The following is a 25303-nucleotide window of genomic DNA, read 5'->3' on the forward strand; positions in this document are numbered from 1 at the left end:
CACCAGAGAAAACACAAGAGCAAGGCTAAGAAGCATTCACTGAACAGAATGGGACTATTGTTAGCAGGCATGCTTTCTTTCTCATATTTTATTCACTCAGTGTTTCTAGAACACTGAGGGCTGCTTTTTATTTTGGTAGATTAGAGACCCCCAGTGAGGTGACCGCTTTCCTTCAGACTTACATCGCTTGCAATATCCCTTGAGGCTTTGGCAGCTTTGATAGGAATGGCATCAGTTCTGAGATCATACCCTTTCTTTTTAGACTCTTCCAAAGAAAGTTTGTAGAGTTTCTGGAAAGAGAGGCAAAGGAAATAGTTTTCTTCTAAATAGGATAGTCTGGGTTTATTTTAAAAGAGTAAACTGGCACTGCAGCATCTTTTTTTTTTTTTTAATCTTTCAGCAGAATGCTTCATTGGTGGTTCAAGGGCTAAATGCTCTCACAAGTAACATAACTGTGTTTGAAAACAAAATCTATTACAAATTAAAACATCTTCAAAAAACCACCAGAAAAAGTAAGAGCTACTGGTCTCTATTAGGTTGTAAATATGTTTTTTAAAAATGTGAAAGCCCAGTAGATTCTTACTGATGCACTTTGTCAAGTAAGAGTCAAGAGAAGAATACAAAATAGCCATGTTCTTACATCAAAAGACTTCACTATTTTGCAATTGACACTTTTATGTATATAATTGTGTGGACACTACAATCCAAAAAGAAGTCAACAATTCCAAATCCCTGTGTAATTCAAAGAAACAAAAGAAAAAAAACTGGTAGGGGGACTTCCCTGGTGGTCCAGTGGTAAAGAATCCACCTTCCAATGCAGGGGACCTAGGTTCGATATCTGGTCAGGCAACTAAGATCCCACACGCCGCGGGGCAAGTAAGCCCGCATGCCACAGCTACTGAGCCCGCGCACCTCAACTAGAGAGCCTGCGAATGGCAAAACTACAGAGCCCATGCGCTCTGGAACCCATGTGCCATAGCTACAGAGCCCACCCACCCTGGAGCCTGCATGCCACAACTAGAGAAGAGAAAACTGCACGCCACAACCAGAGAGAAGCCCGTGTGCTGCAGCGAAGATCCCACACGCCTCAATGAAGATCCCGCGTGCCGCAACTAAGACACGATGTGGCATTTATTATAAATAAATAATAAATAAATCGTTTTTTAAAAAAACTGGTAGGATTTGAGGGTTTCCTGGCAACTGGTTAGGATGAGAAAGGAAGTGAAATAAAACACCTCTGCAGTTTCTAACAGTCAGTGTTGCACATTCCTTATGGGGCTTGACCTAAATTCTTCAAAATGTTATTCTTCCCTTTCCATTTAACTTTTCCCAAGACTGCCTCTTTTTTTTTTCCTGTACGTGGGCCTCTCACTGTTGTGGCCTCTCCCGTTGCGGAGCACAGGCTCCGGACGCGCAGGCTCAGCAGCCATGGCTCACGGGCCCAGCCGTTCTGCGGCATGTGGGATCTTCCCGGACCGGGGCACGAACTCGTGTCCCCTGCATTGGCAGGCGGACTCCCAACCACTGCGCCACCAGGGAAGCCCAAGACTGCCTCTTTATAATCATTTCAAAAGCTTGGTAGAGGGACTCTTTAAGAAAGTCGTGGGATTCACTCTTTCTTTATCTCTTATCCTGGGCTCTAAACCATTCTATTTACTTCTCTTAGTTTGATAAGAAGTATCTACTCCTAGAACAAAATCCAACTGCCCTTTGAATTCCTAACTGCTGTCACATCAACAGGCCTACTCCTACTCTTAGCAAAGCAAGATAAGAAAGAGAAAGATTCTCATTTGTGGGTTCCACTCATTGTCAAAACAGTCATTCTCAAAATCGAGCCATTAATTAGTTAATTTGTTTTTATTGGATCAAATAGGTAGGAAAGATAGATGACAACTGGAGGAATTATACTCACATCACTCATATTAATTGCATTTGCCTTTGCCAGAATAAACTGGGGGATATCAGACATGATGTGGACTTTGGTCTTGTCAGCCTCCCATGCTTGTTTGTAGAGGTGCTGGAAAGAAAAGAAAAAAGGAAGAAAGGAAGGAAAAAAGAAAGAAAGAAAAGAAAAAAACAGTGGAAGTTAGTATTTAAAAGTTTTAAAGGAAGTCACTTAGTACATATATATTATTGTACACAAATATCAATATTTTATGTATTTTTATTAGCTGGCTCTTTTTAAAAATTTAAAGGAAAAAGGTGCTCATTCAAACAAGACAGTGGAGAGGATGTAAGATGGAAAGTAAAATGTCCTGCCTTCCTATTTTACAGCCTGGATATAGCATCTCCATCCTAAAATTTTCTATGCATATTAAAGTCCACATACAGTCCTTTTTTAATATAAATGAGGTTATACAAGACATGTTTTACATCTTGCTTTTTTACTTAATATTATAGGTTAGACATCTTTTAGCCCTCTTAGTTTACTTCATTCATTTAAAGCACTGTGCAGTATTCCATGAAGAGGTTTAACCCAATTGATTTAACCAGCTCTCCATTGATAGACATTTAATTTGTTGTTTCCAGTTTTTTTCTACTATAAGCAATGATGCCATGATCTGTGTGGTGGGCCTGGAGATGTACAACCCAGACACTCATTCAAGGAAGGACTGGTTGCACCAACTATTGGCAGACAGTCTCAAAACTGTCACTTGCTTCAAGGTTTTGTTGCCTCACTCAAGAGCACACTCTTCCCTGGTGGCCATCCAGTTACTCATCAGAGTGGTGGCACAAAGGCCTGGCCATTCCTCCCAGGTCAGGACACTTCTGGCAGGCCGTATATACTCAAGAGCCCTCTGGGGCACTGGCATAGGCTTTGTAGGGCTGGCATCACAGTCGAACCCGTCTTGCCAGTCCTCCCCTCACTGGTACTGATCCCTGAAAAATGCCCTGTACTCCAAATTCCATCTCAGCAACTCTTTCTGGAGACCCTAACCTGCAAAAAAATATTACCGTGTGTATGTATGTGTGTATATCTTTGCACACACATGAGGATTTCTGAAGGGTATTGGGTAACTGAAGTTTTACTTTTAACAAATATTAACAAAAACTGTTGATTAGAAGTTTACATTAACTCCCTTTCCAATACTGTGTATCACACAACTTTTTTAATCTTTGCAAATCTTATAGGTGAAAAATGCTATCTCTTTGTTTTAGCCAGGTTTGATTAAGAAACAAACCCAAAACTTCTGCTAGAGTCTTCTTCTAGATCAGGGGTCAGTAAACGTAAAGAGCCAGATAGTAAATAATGTTAGGCTTTGTGGGCCACAGAATCCCTGTTATTAACTACTCAGCTCTGCTGTTGCAGTGCAAAAGCGGCCACAGATGATATGCAAATGAATAGCTGTGGCTGTGTTACTATAACATTTTATTTACAAAAACTAATTTTCTGACTTCTGATCAAGACCAGCGCGATCCAACAGAACTATGCAATGATGAAAATGTTCTGTGTCATCTGTTCTGTCATCTGTGTCATCAACACGACAGTCCCTAGTCACACGGGGCTTTCAGTCACTTGAAATGTAGCTAATGTGAATGAAGAACAAATTATTAATATTAATTTTAATTAATTGAGATTTGTCATCACATGTGGCTAGTGATTATAGTATTGGAAGCACAATTCTAATGGAAAGAGCAATAGTTAGTCATTAGAGTACTGGTTCCAGTCCAGACCAGGTCATTGACCTGCTGTGTGTCTTTAAGGGAGGTGCCTTGCCTCTCTGGGCCACACTTTCCTCAACTCTGCAATGAAGGGATTCAACCTGATGACCACGAAGATATCTCTCAGTGATAGCATTTGCTATTTCTGTGATTCTCATCTTGGCATGATTATTTAAAAATGGTAATCTTTAACATTGAAAAAATAAAAGGCTTAATTTAATATTTAAAAAGTAAATGTATGTTTGTGGTAGTTTAAATTCTAAGACTTAAAAGGGGCACTGAGAATTTTGCCTTGTGTCAACAAGTCCCTTTCAAAAAGGTTGGTCTTCTTGACAAAATTCTTTCTCAGAAGACTCCAGAGGATTTACTCAGAGACTTAGCGTAATACAGCTCTATCTTTCTACATCATTTTCTGCAACCGTTTCATGTTCAGGTCCAAATTATTTTTCCCCTTTTTGGTTAATCAGTGGCATTTCTAATTATGATCCACAAAATATAACCAATGCTGTTGCAATTATTTTATTATTTGCAACTTAAAAACAGATGTCCAAGGGTGATGTACTTGTTGGTCCTGAAATCAAATTATGGCTAATTATATCAAACTACAGTAAGGCTTTTCTAAAGGCTAGAGTCATTAATGATCCAGGGAACTACTGGTGGAGAGCTATTGCTCTCAGCATTGCCCAGAGAAGGTCCTGGCTCAGAATGCTGCTACAGCCATGTAATCTAGGAGTTTTCTCTTATTCCATCAAAAGAGCAAGAAAGCAGGGGTGGGCTGCAACACCCAGCTGTTATCAGCCCTACAGTCTACTGATTCAGCATAATGAGCTTCTATTAACTTCGCCTTAGACAAATGAGACTCATTTCCAAGATCTGCATTGAAAGAAGAGTCCATACTTATTTTGTTATGTCTATTAGGTAGGGTGGTTCATTGAGCATTTGGAGAGGGCACTTATTAGGACTAATTTCTATCTTTTTCTTTTTTTTTTTTAACTACAAGACCCTTTTTCAAGGTAGAGGAAACATTAATTATGATGCTGTAAAACTGTTATCAAAACCTGTAGATTAAATGTAGGATATGCCTGGCTTATTCCTGATGCTTATGAAACATTACATTATTGAAAGACTTACTTCGTTCATAATTTTCGCATTATTCGTGGCCAAAACCATGTTCACTGAGTCCATCAAGGTGGAATACTCCAAAGTGTCTGGGTGTCGGCGGTACTTCTTTTCACTGATAATCTCCATGGCTTTCTTGTTTTTCTCAGCCTCCAGGGAGCCCAGAGGGAGCCATCCAACGCCCTTCATGAAGTCAGCATAGTCAGCTTTGTACTGATTCTGCAAAAGAGGAAAAGTTTGAGGATGAGAAGAAACCAAATCTTCCAAGAACCATGAGCGGGCATTTAATATTCCGTAAGTTCCACTTCAGTTTTCAACTGATAGTATATTCAACCTTAATTACTTTTAACCCTAAACTTTTTTTTTTTTTTTTACATTTCCTTGCATGAGGAATTTAAAACAAGCAGCAATATCTTTGTGATTTATTTGTTTCTCTCAACGCCTTCATAAAGAAAAAGTGCTAAGAAATACCAAATAGATCAATCTACCATGTGACTACTATCTCAGGAAAGGTGACCATGCTGGACTAACTTTCTTACAAAAATCCCCAAGTCCCCTTGGTTAACAGAAGACTTAGAGGACTCCATTTCTCTCTTTTGCTAGAAGCCTTTGAGCAGCCACCATGGTTACAACTCCTTCGGGTATGCCAGAAACCTCACTGATTTTTGTGCAAATTTCATATTTTCCCCTCAAATCAGACATTTCCCTCTATAACTGTACCATGGTTGCTTTCATTTGGGTACTTATGTACCTTCCCAGCTATAGCTCATCTCTTACATTTCCAAAGAGAAATATAGGCTCAGCATGACCTGCATTGGGTTCATAATTTATATTCACTTTCCCCAGCCACCAAAGGACCTCTATAGCTGAATTCTTGGCTTTATACTCTCTGTGCCTTCCTCACATTTATTCTAATAGATGTTTCAGCCATCACCTCCTTACTATTTAATGAGTAAGTAAGATAGGCAATTATAAACCTGGAAATGAAAGCTGGTTGGGAGTGAGGGACAGTAGCTCTCAAGTTACCTGACTTTCTGTTTTACCTCTTAACTCCTTAATCAGGAACTTTTTATACTTCTGACTCTCTCTGCTAGATATATTTCCTTCAACACATTCTTTCTGAAACCAAATTTCATGTGTTATTGCTGATCTAGCATCCAATAATGCTCACTACAATAATAGACAAGGTTCATCCCTTTTGTGTTAAAAAAATAAATTCAATCTAAGGTAAAAAAATGAAACACCTCATTGGGAAATTACATATGAATTTCTTTCAGGATTTTCAAAATGTCACTACTTCTGGTCTTTCATGATTTGCTATTATCCAAAGTAAATGCTCTGCAAATGTTGTGGCTGTCACGTACATCACTTTGAATCTGCATCATGTTTTTGGCCAATTCAAAGCTCATGGCATCAGGAAGCATGTTGTAGGTATGGATCACGTTCCTGTAGTCGGTGTTGGTGGCCACTTCCTGAGACTTCTTGGCTGCCACCATGCTGAGCATGTCCACCGGGGTGTGGAAGGATGTCTTGGATTTCTCGTATGCCTTCTTGTACTCCCGGTCTGACTGCATCTTGGCCACTTGCATGAAGTGCACCAACTTGGGGTCGTCCTCTAGGCTCCGGAAGCCAATGTGTTTCCCTTTGGCTTTTTCATAGGCTTGCCTGTACTTGTACTGTGGATGGAAAAGAAACATGGTGATGAAGATACTGAAAGAAAGAGAACAAAATATAATTCACTACGTGCCATTAGCTTTGTCATAGGTGTAGGGTTTTAGAGCTACTCTAAACTTACAAAGGGAGGAGTTGTTGGCGGGGTGGGAAGACTGGGAGCAAAATATTTTCTTACTTCAAATTTCTTGACAGACTTGAGTCCATGAGGGAAAAAAAGTCATCTCAGAGTTAACCAAAGTGATGTGTAAATAAGTTGTTTTAGGGTTATTTAGAAAGCAGCTATTCCCACTCTGCTGTGTAACCAGTGGAAGAGGCTGCAGGCACCACTTTTGATGGTGTACTTCTACATTCAGGAAAGAGCTTGGTAACAGATCTTCTGGGTAAAGTGCATAGATCACATCCCTATGTTTGCTAGGAATTGCCCATAAACAACTTAAGCACTCTATAAGTAACTTATTTTAACAAGACCCTGTCACTTTTTACATTGAATGATGAACAAATAACTAGAGCATTCTTGGACTGGGTGAAGGGAGGTGTCTTGTGTGCTACATGGGACAGTTGTCTCACCAACACTGGACAGAGCTGATTACAGCTCCTGCATACACATGAGCTTGGCTCATTTGCTCTTTTTCTTGCTTAGACTAAATAAGCATCAGTGGAAGCACTTACATCACTGGCAATGTCTCTGGAGGCCCTTGCAGCCTTTATTGAGATGGCATCAGGCGTCAGGTCATATCCTTTCTTCTTTTCTTCTTCCCAGCCAGCTTTGTACAGTTTCTAAATGATGAAGTAGAAAAACACCAGCATCTTGTTAGTCGCGTTAGAATGCGGACCCTAATTTTAAAGTGGTTGTCATGTGGAAGACAGATATTCCACAACTATTAGTTCCCTTCAAACTCTTCCCTCCCCCTGCCACACCCCCCCCTCCCATCTTTGTTGTTGTTGTTAATCTACTCACATCACTCATGGTGATTTGATTGACTCTGGAGAGTAAAATGTCTGGAGTATCAGGCATGATGTGAATGGTGGTCTTGTCTTTGTTCCATTTTTCAGTGTAGAGCTTCTACAACAAGAAAGGCAGGCACATGACTGTACAGCAGGACAAATCTGCAATGTGCTATCAAGAGGAAGAGACTCACATCTCCATGGTAGAAGAGGTTAAATCTGATATTGGAAAATGAATGAAACAGCAAGAATATGGGCTGATGAGACTGGACACATGATTTTAAAAATCATCCAACATGGGAGATCTCTTCCAATGAAACAACAAAGGCTATCTTGCTCCAACTACACATTATATAGAGTTTTGTGGTTCTAGCATACACTTAGCATGAGGTTGACAGACAGCCTGGGGTTGGTATAAGTGGGAGCTCTCTAGACACGATGACGGTTATAGACTGCCCCCTCCTACCACCACCGCCATGACCGCGACCATCAGAAAGATGAAAACGCTGATGACGGTCAAAGTGGCACTGCCTGGTTCAATGGTCTGAGCACTGCAGAGGTTCTGAGGCAGAGGCCAGCAGGTGCGTTCTTACCTTGTTCATAATCAGTTTGTTACTTTTGTTTAGTGCTTGTTCCACTGTGTCCATGGAGTACGTGAACTTCAGCTTCTCAGGGTGCTGGCGGTACTTCTTCTCGCTAAGAATCTCTCCTGCTTTCTTTGCCTTCTCCACGTCCAGTGACTCTATGGGCACCCAGCCGGCCCCTTTCATCCAGTTGGTGAAGTCGGATTTGTACAGGTTCTTCACAACGAAAAAGGAAATTCTCGTTTCAGAAAGAGTCAGGGCTTGGGTTTCTTTGACCAGATGATTTGCTCATTTTCAAAAAGAGGGGAAAAAAAAAAAAAGGATGGGGGGACTGGGAGAATAACCTGCTTTTTATTCCCTACCATCCTTCAGAAAAAAAATAATTATAAAAGTGATTGTAGGCTTCCCTGGTGGCGCAGTGGTTGGGAGTCCGCCTGCCAATGCAGGGGACACGGGTTTGAGCCCTGGTCTGGGAAGATCCCACATGATGTGGAACAGCTAAGCCCATGCGCCACAACTACTAAGCCTGCACTCTGGAGTCCGCGAGCCACAACTACTGAGGCCCACACACCTAGAGCCCACGCTCCGCAATGGGAGAAGCCACTGCAGTGAGAGGCCCGCGCACCACAACAAAGAGTAGCTCCGGCTTGCTGCAACTAGAGAAAGCCCACATGCAGCAACGAAGACCCAGCACAGCCAAAAATAAAAACAAATAAATAAATAAAATTATTATTTTTAAAGTGATTGTATTCACGGTGGTTTTGAACAGAAAATCCAGACCCAATAATTCCTTTAAAAATTTAACTTTCTTGGGGGGAACGTTAACAGAATTTTGCACGGGAAGGGATATTATACAGCACCCATTTGGACCTGTTTGTCTTTCACAGAATACAACATATATTGGCTCTAACTTCCAAAGTTTAAGTATATATATACATAATAACTAAAGAAAACTATATATATAGTTCATATGAGTGAAATCCTAAAACTCCAAATTCTGGAGAGGATCCCTAATTACAGTGAGTCCAACCAGGTTTAGGATGGAGTAAATGGAATTGCCGATTCCTAGTTCTTAGCCGTCAGCTAGAAATGGATAATTAATTTTATGCTGACAATCTGATGACTGCTACATACATCACTTTGAATCTGCATTGCGTTCCTGGAATGCTCCACGTTCAAGGCATCAGGCAGCAGGGTGTAGTGGTGGTAGGGTTGTCTGTAGTTGGTGTTTGTGGCGACCTCCTGAGATTTCTTGGCTGCTGTCACGCTGAACATATCCAAGGGGGTGTGATACTTGGTCTTGCTGGCTTCATAGCCCTTTTTGTACTCACGATCTGACTGTATTTTGGCTACATTCATGTAGTGAACCAGTTTAGGATCATCCTGAAGACTGAGAAATCCAATTTGCTTGCCTTTGGCTTTCTCGTAGGCCTCCTTATATTTGAACTATATGAAAAAGAAGGGCAGACAGAAGTTTGATAGGGTAGATTGTATGAAATACTAAAGTGTTAAATTGAATTATCACAAATTAAGCAATAGCCAAATTTAGTCTGAATCTAGGTAACACCTAAGTTTTTTAGTATTTTTAAGTAAACAACTAGCAAAATATTTCCAATGGATGGTCTTGAGATCTGCTCTGGGGATAATTAAGAATGGAATAAATTGTAGTTTATATTTAGATTATTCATAAGTGGATTCTTTGAATATGATCAAAGGTTCCTGAAAAGTTTATTAAGAATTTGGTGTACATAGTTTTTATTATCTGTTTCTATGATTAATTTGTATCACCTTATAAAGTATTTGCATATTCCTGAGTAAATTGCAGCAAAGACATTATAAAAATTAGTATATTGGACTCCAAATGAATGAGTTTCTATTCTATCAAGGTATATCAATTCCTATAGAAAATATAAATTAATTTATAAAAAGTAATTAATTAAGTAAGTAAGCAGGTAACTGAAATGCTGTCGTTTAATATATAATTCTTCCTGGTTTTCCATATTTCACCAGACTTTTTTCTTTATGGAAATTATATTATCAAAAAATTGTATTCTTTTAAAATACTGGGAGACTTTTTTGATTTGGTAATATTTTAGTATACCAAGGCTTTTTTCTTAACAAAATCCACATAAAAAGCAGGTTTCAAGTTCATAATAATAATAATGAGAATTCCATGTATTTGACAGTAAAAAAAATTATCCTTTGTAACAACTTACTGAGTTTTAAAATATTTTTAAGATAAAAAAATCATTGGTACATAAGATACTAGGAATTATTTTTATATTACAATTTTTTATTTGCTTCCTATTAATATAGCTCATATAACCTCATACACCATGTAAATATTTTTTAAATATAAAGAGAGTTTACTACTTTCAAATTAGACTTACATCGCTAGCAATATTCCTTGAACTTTTTGCAGCAATGATTGGAATGGCATCTGGTCTCAAATCATAGCCCTTAGCAAGGGTTTTCTTCCAATCTGCTTTATAATTAGCCTTGAAAAAAGGAAAGATTATTTTATTATCTGACATAATTAAAAGAGGAATGAAACAGGAAACCAAAATCTTTCTTATAAAACATGTCATAATATATCCCTTTCTATGAAAAGAATCCAGAGTTAGGGCTCTTAGTTCATCTTTTAGAAATCTATTATTCTTTTTAAAAAAATCAGTAAACTATATACACAGTACGATCTCAACTGCTGTAAAAAATGTATATGTGTGCATTAAAAAAAGCAATGGAAAGGTACTGCTTTGAATGTGGGATAACAGAAGATTTTAATTTTTTCATAATTTTCTATATTTTCCAATTTTTCTATAATAAGCATGTAATGTTTTTATTTACTTTTTTTTTATAATGAAACATTTTAAACTTACAGAAAGATGTGGGTACTAAAATTAAAAGTTCAGATGTAGTACCACCCAGCTTTAATTAATATTAATGTTTAAATATTACTTATAAAAGCAGGAAAAAGTTTTAAATAAACCAAAAGCATAGAAATGAGTACTTTAAAAAATGTTTATTTGGAGATAAAAGAGAGCCTAAAATGTTAGGAAGAATGACTAAATCATCTTTTAAGAAATGAACAATTTTATCCAGGTTGGATTATGTCTTTAAATTAGAATTTACCAATTTGCTTTAAAAGCAAAAGGAAATAATTCATAATAGTAAATTTAAACATCACCACCAATTAGAGATGCTAGTCACATACAAAGAAGAGTTTCTAAAGAAAATCACAGTAAACTTGTTTAGAAGTTTAACAAATAACGGAAACAAAAGTTATAGAAATAGCAATACTTATCCTCACTACAGACTATGCATTCCTGTATTTTCCAATCCTCTCTGTCCTATTTTGTTTTACTTTTTAAAAAATGGAACACAACCTACTAGACTGATTTTTATAACCCACTAATGAGTCATAGCCCATAGTTGGGAAAAGTCTGCATTAAGTGAAATGTATGGTAGCCTCTAGTCTCATATTCTATGATAAGGATCCAATCTGGAAACTGTTGGTTCTCAAACTGGTCCCCGTACATGGAGGGCAAGGAGAGACTGAAAAAAACAGGCTGACCACTCCAGCTTGGTAGGCGGCAGGTTTAATAAACAAGGGAACTTACATTCGAGGGTTGTCTTGGGCAGTCACAAGACAAGTAGATCTTCACACCCGCCCACCAGAACCTTACAGGTTTATTTAGGCCTCAAGTGGATTCAGTGCAAGTGGTCTCAACAACACATTGGTCTCTCAAGGCTGTGTCCTTGAAAATGGCTCCCACTGTGGGAACAGTGGGCAGAACTTACATTCCAAGGACGGGAGGGGGAGAGGAGCCTCCAATTGCCCAGGTCCAGTTAAAGGGTCACCTGGCAATCACATCCTCTCAATGACCTCCTCCATCAAAGACTCAAAGGGTCCACACTCACTTTGCTCCCCCCTAAAATTCCCAGTGCTAGAGTTATACAGAACTGGAAAGGAGGGGCCCATGTAAGCAATACTAGACGGGCACCAGGCCAAATACTCACATCACTCATGTTGAAGGCATTGACCTTGGCTTGAATAAACTGTGGTACATCAGGGTCCATAGTGTACTTGTGCTTCAGTTTCTCTCCCTCCACCTTGTAGTTCAACTAAAAACAAAGGAGGCAGCGTGCACAAATCGTATTAGCTAACATAATGTAAGTTTCATCTAGCACACGTTCCTTTAAAAAGGAAGACTATCCTTTGTATTTTTCCATTTATAAGGCAATTAGCTACATTACCACACAGAGGGAGTGTTGGCAGACATATTCATTGCTCATTCCACCCATATTTATTGGACAGCAGTCTGATCAATAGGCAGCATGGTAGGTTCTGTGTTTAAAGTGGTTAAAAAGAAAAAGGCAGACCTGTCCTCTTGGAGCTTATAGTCCAATAGAGGAAACAGAGAATAGCACATAAACTGTAAGATAGAGCTAGAATTCGTGATGTGTCGTAAATAAAATAACTTTAGGAAAGAAATGAACAGGGTCAGGGTGGGAGGTCAGCAAAGGCTCTCTAAAAAGGTAACATTTACACCCAAACTTGAAGAAAAGGGAAGCGTCCAGGCAGAAGAAGAGCATTCAGGGTCCTGGGTCTAGAAGGGGCATGGCCAGCTTGAGGGACTGAAGGTCACTGGGCTGGAATGTGCTGAGCGGGGTCCCAGGAGGATTAGACAGGAGGGGGGCAGGGCCACAGAGCTGAGGGCCTTTTCAACCAAGTAAACAGTTTAGATTTTACTTTGAGTTCAAGAAGCTACTATGGAGTTTTAAGTATAAGAAGGATGTGATTTGATTTATGTCTTAAGACAGTCTTTTTTGGTTTCCGTGTGACCCCAGGCAGGGAGTCCAGGTAATGGATTATTACAGTTGTCCACGTGAGATATGGAGGCCAGAACTAGGGTTGGTGGCAGCTGAAAGACAGAGAAGTGCTCCAACAGGATGGCTGAGAGATTTGGGAGGCTAACTCAGTAGATGCGTTGGATGAGGGGGGTTCACACGGGGAGGTGTCAATGGTGACTGTCAGGTTTCAAGCTTGAGTAGCTAGGTAGATGTTGATGGCATTTATTGGGATGAGGAAGACTTAATATAGTGAGTTTAGGGTTTTCCTAGCTAACTGGAAAAACACAGGGAGAAGCAACAACTTGGTCAGTACAAAAGAAATCAGAACAATCTACACTGTTTAGTACCACTAGAATAGAATTAATCTTGAAACATCTGTGGTAATGTGGAACTGGTCTGAGAAATAAAATCCAAAAAACCCTCGAATTTGAACCAAAGAATGCATTCCCCACCTTCAAATATCTGGGGTTAAAGACATAAAAAGTTCTTTGTTTTTTACTTACCACCCTTTCTGGGGGAGGTATCTTAGAACTCTGAAATTATCAAATGAGGTGAAGCACTGAGCATTGTAATTAGCCTCTGACTAAGAAAAAGGGTCCAGGTAGACCTGGGCTCAGAAAAAAGACTCTGGATGACTCTGAAAGCAAACTGCTTAACTCTTCCCCAGAGGCGGCTCTCTCTCAGAATATGGCCCTATTTATTTTGCAAGAGGATTAGGACATTAGCCTTCTCTTCATCTGGCTAGGTAGAACTCTTGCAACTCAGAGCAATAAATATCTTGGTTTGCAATTCAAACAAGGTCACAGATCATAATAGAAATAATTTTATTTCATATGTATAGCGTAGGGGTCTGCTTATAAATAACATAGACTCTCTACATTTGGAAAACAAAGCAAACTTGGAACATCGTCCTTCTCTCCTTCCTGTTCTTAAGTCCCAAGTTGCTTCAAAAGTAAAACCTTTTGAATATACCTCTGAAAGCAGATGGTTTGCTAACACAGATGCACACTCATGAATTGAATTAAGAAGGACTGTGGAGTAACTGGTCATGGGGTTATTCATGGACAAAACTGTTTGAAGGAAAACCACTTACATCACTTAGCTGCTTTGTGTTGTGCTGAGCCAAAACCATGCCCATGGAATCAGGCACACTTGTGAACTTGATGGTATCTGGGTGCTGTCGGTACTTTTTCTCATTTAACACACTGCCTGCTTTCTTGGCCTTCTCAACCTCCAGAGAACCAAAAGGGATCCATCCAATGCCCTTGAGGAAGTTGTTGTACTCATCTTTATATACATTCTGTAAAAGAGTAATCTCAGATGAGGAGATATCCTAGTGCATACTCAAGAGCTGTTTCTGAAATCTGTAATTCTATCCGGAGGGAATGAAGAGCAACCTGTCAGCATGCTTGTGTCTATACTGGAGCTTTTGGCTATCTCTGCCACAGAGTTTCTTACTCAGAATTTGGTCATAAGAAAAAGCAGTTCTGTTGTTAGAGTGCATTAACATTCCAGGAGAGAATGTAGGCCACGTATTTCCACGGGTACTGCTAAAAAAAAAAAAAGTGTCTCTTCTGACAATAAATTGCGCTTTCCTTTTGATTTCACTGAAATCTCCACAACTTTTGAATTTCACCCACACCATCCACCTGGGCTCCTCCATCTCAGTTGGAGAGAGACATTCTCATTGAGCAACAATAAAGGAACACAATTTTTTCCCTTTACCAAGGATGATTCTTACAAAAACCTGGCTTCTGCAGCAGGAAATGCTCTGAATATTAAACACCCTCCCCCATGCAGCTCTCCATGAGTCATGCTGCAATCACAAAGCCTTCCTGGTTCATTTCAGAAGACTCGTTACATAGATTTACATGCATGAGAGTGTGACCTTGAGTTCAAAAAAAGAAGAAGAAAAAAAAAGAACTTTCCTGAATTCAGAAAGAATAGAGAATGCTCCTATTCTGCATTATACATATTGCCGTTGAAGCAGGCCCACCAGGAGTAACCATTTCCTTTTGCTGAGAACCAGGGTGGCTTATGTACTTAGTAGAACATGGCTTTATCTTTGATCCATAAGTTAATAAAGATAATATCAATGATTGCGATAGGAGCACAGAAAGCTAGTAAAACACAGCGTGTCTACCATGCCTTTGTTACTCTTTCAATGATGACTGTATATTTTAAAGTGCATTTTTCAAATACCTTATTGTATTGTGAAGTCTACTAAAATAGGAAGAAATGATCACCTGTTCAATACCAGCATCTCTAGGTCTATAATGTTATACATACTCACATCACTCTGAATTTGATTCACATTCCTGGCATGCTCTAGACTCATGGCATCAGGTAGGTATGTGTAGTGATGTATTGGCTGCTTGTAGTTGATGTTGGTGGCAACATCCTGGGCCATCTTTGCAGCTGTAATGCTAACCATGTCCCCAGGGGTATGGTAGCTGGTTTTGGTGTTTTCATAGTTCTTCTTGTATTCACGATCAGATTGTAACTTTGCCACATTCATATAGTGGACGAGCTTAGGATCATCCTGGAGGCTTCTAAAACCCACATGCTTTCCCTTTGCCTTCTCGTAAGCTTCCTTGTATTTATACTGTGGAGGCAGAATTTGGTTAGCAAAGTCCTAAGCATTGGGAACATTAGGTGGAGCGATTGTATTCACACACAAAGGCATTCAGAATATTGTGACTTTCTGGAAGACTGTACAAGAAATACAGTCCACACCCCACACCCCCAACCCCAGGAAGTTTAGACTGAAAGCATTTATTTCCAACACTGCTGGGTTATAAATGGGTATGATGATAAATTCAGGAGCAGTTTCTTTTCTTTGCTACGAACGCTATAGATGATTTGCATGTGGAACTTCATATACAGCCAACTCTATTAAGTTTTCACACTTAATATAAACATAACATATTCCAAAATATAAGACTACATTCCAAATATATCTCTTGGTTTTCCAGGGATGTGAATTTTACTAATCCAACATGTTAGTTCACATCACAGAATACTAGAAATACTTCTGTTTTCGATTCTGATTGGTCCAGGATATGTACACAACAGGTGCAGAAGAAACTCTAAAGAACTGTACATGCAAGATGTTTATACTCAGATCTCTTTGGGGTGGAGGATGGAAAATATTACTATGTTTGTTGTCTCAGTTGACTTAAAATGGTTTAAAAAAAAAAAAAAAAAAACCCTCTTCTTTGGCAGGTAGCTAGGTTTTCACCCAACCCCATTTTTTAGCAGCTACCCTCCAAGTTCACTGCTGAAGCAGCTGCAGATGAATTAGGGAACTATATAATAAGGGCAGGAACCACCAAGACCTTTCCTCATCAGTAAAAGCCTGATTGCAAAAGCTCTGCGTTCCAAGGTCTCTCACCGTTGAGATTGGCAATGGGGTGTAGACTGAGCTATAGAGTAGGTAACAAATCAAAACCTCAATTTTTATGTAAGAGAATTCAAATCCACCCAAACTCTGAAGACACTCTGCTCCTGCCATTTAAGCACCAATTTATAAATAAGAGTTTAGCAGGCAAAAGAATTATCAAGTAATTTCTAGGCATGTTAGAAAAAGTTCTGTGTAAGGGCTAAAAATAAAAATGATAATGTCATATTTTAGACTGTCACTTTCTCCTTAAACTAGAAATGTATTTCAGAGTGATGTGCAAAGCTTTGAGGAACACATTTTCAGTACCATCCCTACATGGAAGGCTGTAGAATTCTTACACCCTATCTTCCACATGGTCTGTACACGTGGTTTCTTTCTTTTCTTGTCTCAGACGAACAGTGTAGCCTCTGAAATAGTGTGTGACAGTGAAATCTATGGGGTGTGCGTGCTTTGGGAAAATTTTGTTTTTCAATGATGAGAAGAAGTGTAAGTGTATACTTTTTCTATTACAGATGAAATACATCAAAATTATATTCTAGAAAAGTGGGCTTTTCCCCATTTGGTTTATAAAATCTGTACATTTTATTTGACTTTTTTTCAATCTTCTTAATACAATTATAATGCAGGCAGTCATCTGAATTTAACGTGTTAGTGGCAGGTGGGGTATTCTCCCTGAAAATAAAGGTGGGCTGTCAGGGAAGGTGATTTGGGCTATGAATCAGGAGAGAAAGCCAGTCAGATTTATGACAGCTCTACCAAGCGGGGTCAACTGAAAAGAATCACAAAAGATCGAAAAAGCGACAGGTTTTCAAAACAATATTTTGTGGAGAATTTCAATGTCATTAATTCAACATACTGTTTTCAACGTGGTGTCATTTTAACAAGCACCCGTTTGATTACTTTGTAAAAAAGACAATCACCCAGATTTCACCTAAAATTTTTACTCACGTCACTGGCAATGTTTCTCGATGCTTTGGCTGCAGTGATGGGTATAGCGTCACCCAGCACATTGTTGCCCTTGGCTATTAAATCATGCCAGTCCCGTTTATAACAGACCTGCGATGGAAAAGGAAAAAGGATGTCAGCATGCTGTGGGGTAATCAGCTACACTGATTCCTCAACAGCTGAGATTGCTTTGTTCTTTCCCAGATAGAAGCTAGAAGAATCTCCTATAGCACACAGTTTGAAGAAGTCACATTAATTGTAAATCAACTACACTTCAATTTTTTAAAAAGTCACATTAGCAAAATGTCATACATAAAACTGTATAGCATAAAATTATTAGACTCCATACTAATCATTCACCCAAGTCTGGTTTGGGCACACATTGAAGAGGGAAACTGAAAAACTGGAGTGGATCCAGAGGAGAATAATAAAGGTTCTGGGAACCACAGTATGTGAGAACCAACTGGAGAAAATGAAGTTCAATCTTATGAAAGGAAGGTCCAGGAAAGACCTGGTGGTTAGCTTTAGAAATTTTAGGGTTGTTGTTAAAGAAAAAAAAGGGGGGGAGGGATTTCATTTATCCTTATTTTTCTGGAGGATAAAAACTTCCTCCATGTGCAGAACTAGGAAAACTAGAGGAATATGTGTTGAGCTTGACACAAAGAAGAATGCTATACCCTTTAGAGTTGTCCTACACTTGAAAAGGCCAACTCAAGAGGTACAGAACCATCATCATGGGATATGCTCTAATGGGGGCTATGGAGAAAATTGACCTAAATTGTCAAAGCCCTGTCATACTCTAAAATTCTATTATTTTATCATCAGGTCTGGATTTCACACCCCATCAAAAACCCTACTTACATCACTTATATTATAAGCATTGCACTTGGCCTGAAGAAACTGAGGAACATCAGGTCCCATAGTATATTTATGTTTCACATCTTCTCCTTTAGTTTTGTATAGGATCTGCAACACATAATCACAAAAATAAAATGCATTATGGATGGTACAAAAAGGAAAATACATTAATTACACACTTAAAGAAGTTATTCCTAGCATAATTCCCCACAATTTATATTACTTAAAATTATCAAAGCCATCTTCCTATTTTAAGAAACTCAAGAATCTCATTATCTTAAGGAAGACCCCAAAACTCTGTATTAAAATAGAGAGAAAAAAATCCTAAGCAAATAGAAATCTTTGCTTGCCAGAGATGAATAAAAAATGAGTTCAGGGCTTCCCTGGTGGCGTAGTGGTTGAGAGTCCGCCTGCCGATGCAGGGGACAAGGGCTCGTGACCCGGTCTGGGAAGATCCCACGTGCCGCGGAGCGGCTGGGCCCCGTGAGCCATGGCCGCTGAGCCTGCGCGTCCGGAGCCTGTGCTCCGCAACCGGAGGGGCCACACCAGTGAGAGGCCCGCGTACCGCAAAAAAAAAAAAAAAAAAAAAAAAAAAAATGAGTTCAAATGTGAAACCCTAACATGGATAACAGAATTCACTAAAGCCAGAAAAGGTCATTTTTGCTAGTGGAGTTAATACTTCTTAAAGTCTTGGTTTTTATTTATTTTTTTATTCTTAGAAAGAGGTAGTTAGAATGAGTCTTTCAATTCCCCTAAAAACTTTCCAACTATAATTGTATCAGTAAAAGCACATAATAATTTCCTCATAATATAAAGGTGCTTATATGTAAATCCAGCCTATGCAAAAGGTTTACCACTTCATATTTACCCTATTTTGCCATTTTAAAGATGTCTGAAAGACACCAAAGTGCATGGGGTAGAAATCATACTGCATCCTCCTCTTGGTAATGAGAAAGAAAGAAATTGCTCAGTTTCTAAAACTAAAACAGAATCGGAATCCCAAGTAGATTTTTAATCTCTCGATTGTCATTTATCATATATAACTCCATTTCCCAGGCATGTCTGTATGGAATACCATATGTAAGTAAACTGGTGTGCATGCATCACAAGTAAAATCTGAAATGGCTGATATCTAAATGAATTTCCAAATACTAAATAATTTCTTTTAGGAATCCAAGAACTATCTTCACTTCCTCACTGCCTTTAGAAACCACATCTAAGCATTCAGAGAATCTCATTAATTTTACCTTCTAAACATCTCCTTTCCCACTGCTATTGCCTGAGTTAGGTCCAAATAAGGCTTCTGTTGAATTTCTGTAGCAGCTTTCTAATTCATCTCCTTGCCTTCAATCTCTCCCATTTCCAATATATTCTCTGCATTTTTTACCAATTATCTTTTAAAACACACACCTGATAATGCAACTCCATGGATTAAAAATCTTCAGTACTTCCTGTTACCTACCCCATAATGTCCAGAGTATAAATTAACATTCAAGACCCTCAATAATGAGGTCTTGAAGGATTACAATCCTGAATCCTTCATCCTTCACTGTCCTTCCATTCATTACTTCTTGACTGTCATTACATTTTTCCTTTTGCCAGTAATGCAGCCTTCCCTTATTTGCCAGGGAAGCTCTGGCAGGCAGTTACCCTCTCCTCTTATACTTACTTAGCACACGCCTCTCCTGTAGCATTCGTCTCTCCATATGATGCTGCTGTTTCTATCCATGCCTTTGTCTTATACTCTCATTCTGTATCCCATTCATCCTCGTCTGTTTCATCTTTATACCATCAGCACATAATATAGTGCCTGGCACATGGAAGGTGTTCAAAAACATTCATTCAATGAATTAATGAATGAATGTTTTTGATGTCCCTTTAGCTCCTTCATACACCAAATTTTCCTTGAGAGCTGTCTTTAGCCAGAGCGTATACATTGCTCATGGACAGGCAGGCAAACAATATACTAATCTCCTCAAAGACGTAAGTAAAGAAAATTCTCCATAATAATTGTGTATGATGAATTCTGAGGAGATAAATCATCTACTCATGTGTATTATTTCCCTGTACTAATATTTTATATATGAAAAAGCAAATATGAGCAACTTAATATAGAATTGAATATGATGCATTTGCCACAATAAGGTGTATGGGATTTAAGCTTAAGTTTTGTTTGTGTGTGTGTGTCATTCTAGGGTAGAACTTTTTGCACTTTCTCAAATACTTTATCCGATAACACAGTATTTATAGGCAGTTAAAAAGGAAGACACTTTTAAAAGGAATGTAAAAAGCAAGATAGAAAAAAAAAAAAAAGAAAATGTTAGTGCCCAAACTAAAAATTGTAATTATTATTTTTAAATAAATAAAATAATAATTTTAAAAGGAAAAGATATTAGGCTCAGAGAATAAAAATGATGAGCTCATCTTTTGAAGCCTCCCTCCATCCTTTTGCACCCTCTGTTTTGTTGTACTCACATCACTGACTTGCTGTGTGTTCTGTTTTGCCTGGACCATAACTGGGGAGTCCACGATGCTGGTAAATTTAAGGGTGTCCGGATGTTGCCTGTACTTCTTTTCATTCAGGGCATCACCTGCCTTTTTAACTTTTTCTACCTCCAGACTGCCAATAGGTATCCAGCCTATGCCTTTCATCCAGGTGTTGTAGTCTTCCTTATAGACGTTCTACACCAAAGAGAGAAGCGAGAAGTGAGTGCCCCAGGCAGTGGGTTCTCTCACGCAGGCTTCCTCCTTAGAGGGGGACTGTCTTGTGGAGTAAATGTCACTTACATCGCTCTGTATGTGCATCATGTTTTTCGACAATTCCAGGTCCATGGCATCAGGCAGGTAGGTGTAGTGATGAAGCAAATTCTTATAGTTGACATTGCTGGCAACATCCTGCGCTTTCTTAGCTGCCACAACGTTGAACATATCATGGGGTGTGTTGTATTTGGTCTTTGTCTTCTCATAGTCTTTTTTATACTCCCGGTCCGATTGCATCTTGGCCACATTCACGTAATGAACCAGTTTAGGATCATCTTGGAGACTTTGGAAGCCAACCATTTTCCCTTTGGCTTTTTCATAATCTCTTTTGTAGTGAACCTGTTGGAAACAAAGGTGGGCATATTTTTTTAATGTAGTTATGAAGGTTTTACTGAACAGTGAGACCATGATTTGAGCAACTGAGCTTCCCAGAAATTATTTCAATAACCAAACAATTTGATATTTGCTTGTATATATTTGAAATGTAACTGTTAAAATTAAAATGTTATTTAGAGCCCATTTGGTTGTCTGTGGTTGCTTCTGCCCACCCAAGGGAGGTTGGGGTGGGGATGTTACTATAGTTTATATCAGTGACAAAGTAAAATAAGTTCTGTTCCACTTAGTGATAGAGACAAATGAAAAGATAAATATTTCACAAACTCTACCAATTATACTGCGCTTCTAAAGCCAAATAGCTGGCTATTTTATTAGTAGAATTATACTACTAGTAGTAATAGTACAATTTTAATGAGTCTTTGGATATTCAAAGGGAGACCCAGAACCAATTAGTGTTACACACTAATTGGTTCCGAATAATAAAGTGGGGAGAATTAAGCATCCTTGAGGAGAACTTCCTTAACACAAGAATTTCTTGGGAAGAACCCCAGGAAATGTAGAAGCAGAGATGTGAGGGAAGGTTTGTGTGTATGCTGGGGTGGGGTGGCTGGAGGAGATCACCCACAGAGGAAAGGGGATCAGTGAGAAATTCTGGAGCAGGGCTTTTAGGACATGGACATTCATCATTCAGTCTTAATGTATTTACATTGCTGCAGTGACAACTCCATTTCAAACAATCATAAAAGTTGTACTTGGGATTTGGAAGGAAACCAAAAAGAAGGGGCTGAGTTCCATCTCTGGATCATGCAGAGCAGAAAGAGAATAAATCTAGGGGAGGAGAGCCCAGGTGAGCCAGAGCAAAACCGTCATGTGCAAACCAGGAGCCGGAGGTGATCAGAAAAACAAAAACCTCAGAGAATGCAGCAATCATGGGGAGGGAATCCCATTTCCTGCAGGACAGCAGGAGGGGGCTTGAGTCCATTTTGTTTAAATCTCAAAGAGCAAAGTGACTTCAGTTCACATCTGAGTTGAAGTAAGATAGGAAAAGAAACAAAAGTTTTAACTTTAATGCAACCTAATGACTGACTCTTAGGTGCTCTGACACTTGAAGCCCATTCATCAGTCTGTAGAAGCAATGAAGTGAAAAGAGAGATAAGGCAAAGAGGGAATTCATAGAAATTAAGCAAGTTTTGAGATAAAGGTTTACCATCAGGAGGTTATTATGATGTAAATAGCAGGTAACTTCTGTATTTCTATAAGAGAAATAACATGAATTTGTGCAGAAATATAGATGAGAATTTTAAATTAGGGGGCTTGATTAGAACAGATTGGTTAAGGTTATACAAATCCTTACCCCCAAGAAAATTCAAATCTGTTTAGGGAACTTTCTTCTCTAAATAGTTTCAGCCTGGCTTGTTTCCAGTCAGGGACAGCAGACGTGGAGACTTGGATAAGAAGCCCACCTGCCCCCATTTTCTGGTTACACACAGGTGACCACCAGCTGGACTTACGTCACTCGCCGCCTGCCTGGCAACTTTGGCAGCTTTGATGGGGATCGAATCGTTTCTCAGGTCGTATCCCTTCTTGCTCAGATCTTTCAAGTCTGCTTTGTACATATTCTGAAAGAAAAATGTCATTTGAAGATAACTCAAACCACATGTAGAAAAGGCTTAACCCTCAGTGAGCGGCTAAGCCCACGTGCACACCTCACTGATATTGTAGGCGTTGACTTTAGCCTGAATGAACTGGGGCACGTCCGCTGGCAGACTGTACTTGTGAATAATTTCCTCCCCTTTGACTTTGTAGGCAATCTGGAAGAGAAAAAAAATGCATAAACAAACAAATAAAGTAGGGGAAAGTGTTTAACGGCACAGGAGAATAATTTTGGAGCAGATCACATCGCACAGAGGAGTTTTTTTAATGAAAGACCCTCTCTGTACCTTCCCCACATTCCCCTGAAAATATTTGTAGGAATTTAAGATCTCCTATGCAATTGCACAGGGTCTGATCTTAGAGCCTGTTAGCCTTGGCAAAAGTCCCTTGGTATGTGCTAAGAACCTCCAGACTAAAGTAGGGGGACCTACCTAAGAGCCCAGGAAAGTGACCCAAAGACAAAGTTAACCTGCAGACACTTTCCTAAGCATAGGAAAAGTTAATAGGGTGGGATTTACCAACTATCTATATTATATTTTGTGGGCAGTGGGTGACTAAAGGGACTTAGAGGTAGTTTTTACTAAGCATGATTTTTTTCTTACCTCTGACTTTAAATATAACCCTTTCATATGATGTAGTGTCTATAATCACTTTCCTGATCTTTCCTAGAAATAGGCTTGTGTTTCTGGTTATCAAGAGAAGCCCCTCTTACCTTTTCCTTCAAGAGCAATGTCCAATCACTGAAATATATATAATCCTCTAAAGATATGAATTAGGTGTGCTTTTTTAAATGAAAACCTGGGGAATTATACAGTTGCTCATATAACTCAGTCTCTTTAGACTGCCTAATAAGTACAGGTGATCATTACATTTAGAATACAGATGTATTTGTATTAGTTAACATTTAAATACAGAAAGAATTAACACTTACATCACTCCTCTGGGCCTGGTTAATCTTAGACTGTACTATAATTGGAGCATCTTCAATCGAAGTAAACTTGAGAGTATCTGGATGTTGGCGATATTTTTTCTGTTTGACAAATTAAAAAGAGAAAGATAATAATACTTTCATCAAAGGCTAATAAATCAAAATACTTTAAATTTATTTTGGAGGGACAAGAAATTTTCCTGATTTTAAAATGTAAAAATATTTGATTCTTTGCTGGCTTGGGGGAAAAAATGAATACAATACAAAAACCAACATTTAAAGAAATTATTTTAATTTTGGATTGTTTGGGGCAGTACAGACCAATACAACTTGCAGGAATGACTTTACTCTCTTAATTTCTTGCTTATGATGTGAAAGAAGGCACTGTGAAAGCTCAGCAGAATCCCAAAACATCACAAAGTTTTCTAAAGGATTAACAGAAAAGCATGCAAGGACATTTGGAGTATCTTTGCATGACACTAAACAAGCTCCCAGGAATGTCATTTTCCTTGTCACTCCATCAGCAACTGAAGTTCTCCAGTTGAGGGAGGAGGAATTGAGGAACTAGGGTGATAGCTATGGATTATTAATAAGAAAAGGAGGACTTTTGCTCTGCAAGCCTTAATGTGGTTAGTATATAAGTTATCACTAAAGTGCTGAGGAGACACAGGAGAGGGGCCATGGGGAAGATGTCTCAATTGGGAGCTGGCAATATCTAGCTACCCTTATTCCTATATTCTTCTCCTAGTTCTCTTCATTTTTTCATACTATACATCCCACTTTTGTGTATATAGCAGCATCACTCTTTCAACTTCAGACTTCTGAAAACCACTAACCCAGAATTTTTTCTGAAAGATCTCTTGAGTAGATAAAGTGGTTTTCACCAAAAACAAACAGAAGTACAAAACGATAAGAACAACAAAAATTTGGGTGTGCAAGGCAACCTTCACTTAGCACCTCTGACCCTTCTTTATGTGGTCTAACTTCCTGAATGACGGATTCACCTGACAGCAGGGGGAATGTTTAACTGCTGTCAGAGAAGAGACTGCTTTAAAAGCCCCAAGATCACCTTTGTTTCTTCTTAGACTGAATAACAACATACATACTACTTCAAAGTCATCAAGAACATAGCATAAGGTATAATAATACTTCAAAGAAAATTTCTATAATAGTCATTATATGCATAATTCACAATTGCCAAATATTGGAAAATATCCACATGCCCACTAACTGGACAATCAAAGGGTGATATAGCCGTGCAAAGGAATACTATTCTCACTAATAAAAAGGAAAACATTACAGACACATGTAGAGATATGGATGAACCTCAAAAACATTATGCTAAGTGAAAGAATCCTGATACAAAAGAAATTTCTAGAAAAGGCAAAATTATAGAGGCAGAAAGCAGATCGGTGGTTGTCTGGGGTTGAAAATGGGAGTGGGAATTTTTGGGGGTCCTAGCAGCATCTTAAAATTCAATTGTGGGTCTGATATCACTGAGCCCCTGAATCTACGCCAGCAGCCAACTCCCTCCTGACTATTTTGAAGGCAAAGTATTTGAGTAGCCTCCATAACGTCAAG

At 38.8% G+C, this 25303-nt stretch overlaps 1 protein-coding gene across 38 annotated transcripts in view; it reads right to left on the reverse strand.

Moving 5' to 3' along the window:
• The window catches only part of NEB (nebulin), a 229531-nt gene that overhangs the window by 163016 nt on the left and 41212 nt on the right, over positions 1-25303 (reverse strand). For all 38 annotated transcript variants that reach the window (XM_067026027.1, XM_067026025.1, XM_067026024.1 and 35 more), the window contains 19 exons: positions 23726-23824; positions 22848-22952; positions 22653-22760; positions 20833-21144; positions 20521-20727; positions 18049-18153; positions 17191-17298; positions 15133-15444; positions 13933-14139; positions 12006-12110; positions 10376-10483; positions 9120-9431; positions 7995-8201; positions 7415-7519; positions 7126-7233; positions 6147-6458; positions 4795-5001; positions 1913-2017; positions 183-290 (listed from right to left, as the gene is read on the reverse strand). In XM_067026027.1, the coding sequence (XP_066882128.1) occupies positions 183-290; positions 1913-2017; positions 4795-5001; positions 6147-6458; positions 7126-7233; positions 7415-7519; positions 7995-8201; positions 9120-9431; positions 10376-10483; positions 12006-12110; positions 13933-14139; positions 15133-15444; positions 17191-17298; positions 18049-18153; positions 20521-20727; positions 20833-21144; positions 22653-22760; positions 22848-22952; positions 23726-23824 (3240 nt within the window). The remainder of the gene's footprint in view (positions 1-182; positions 291-1912; positions 2018-4794; positions 5002-6146; positions 6459-7125; positions 7234-7414; positions 7520-7994; positions 8202-9119; positions 9432-10375; positions 10484-12005; positions 12111-13932; positions 14140-15132; positions 15445-17190; positions 17299-18048; positions 18154-20520; positions 20728-20832; positions 21145-22652; positions 22761-22847; positions 22953-23725; positions 23825-25303) is intronic.

Source organism: Kogia breviceps, chromosome 2 (genome assembly GCF_026419965.1).
Source record: "Kogia breviceps isolate mKogBre1 chromosome 2, mKogBre1 haplotype 1, whole genome shotgun sequence".
Lineage (NCBI taxonomy): Eukaryota > Metazoa > Chordata > Mammalia > Artiodactyla > Physeteridae > Kogia > Kogia breviceps.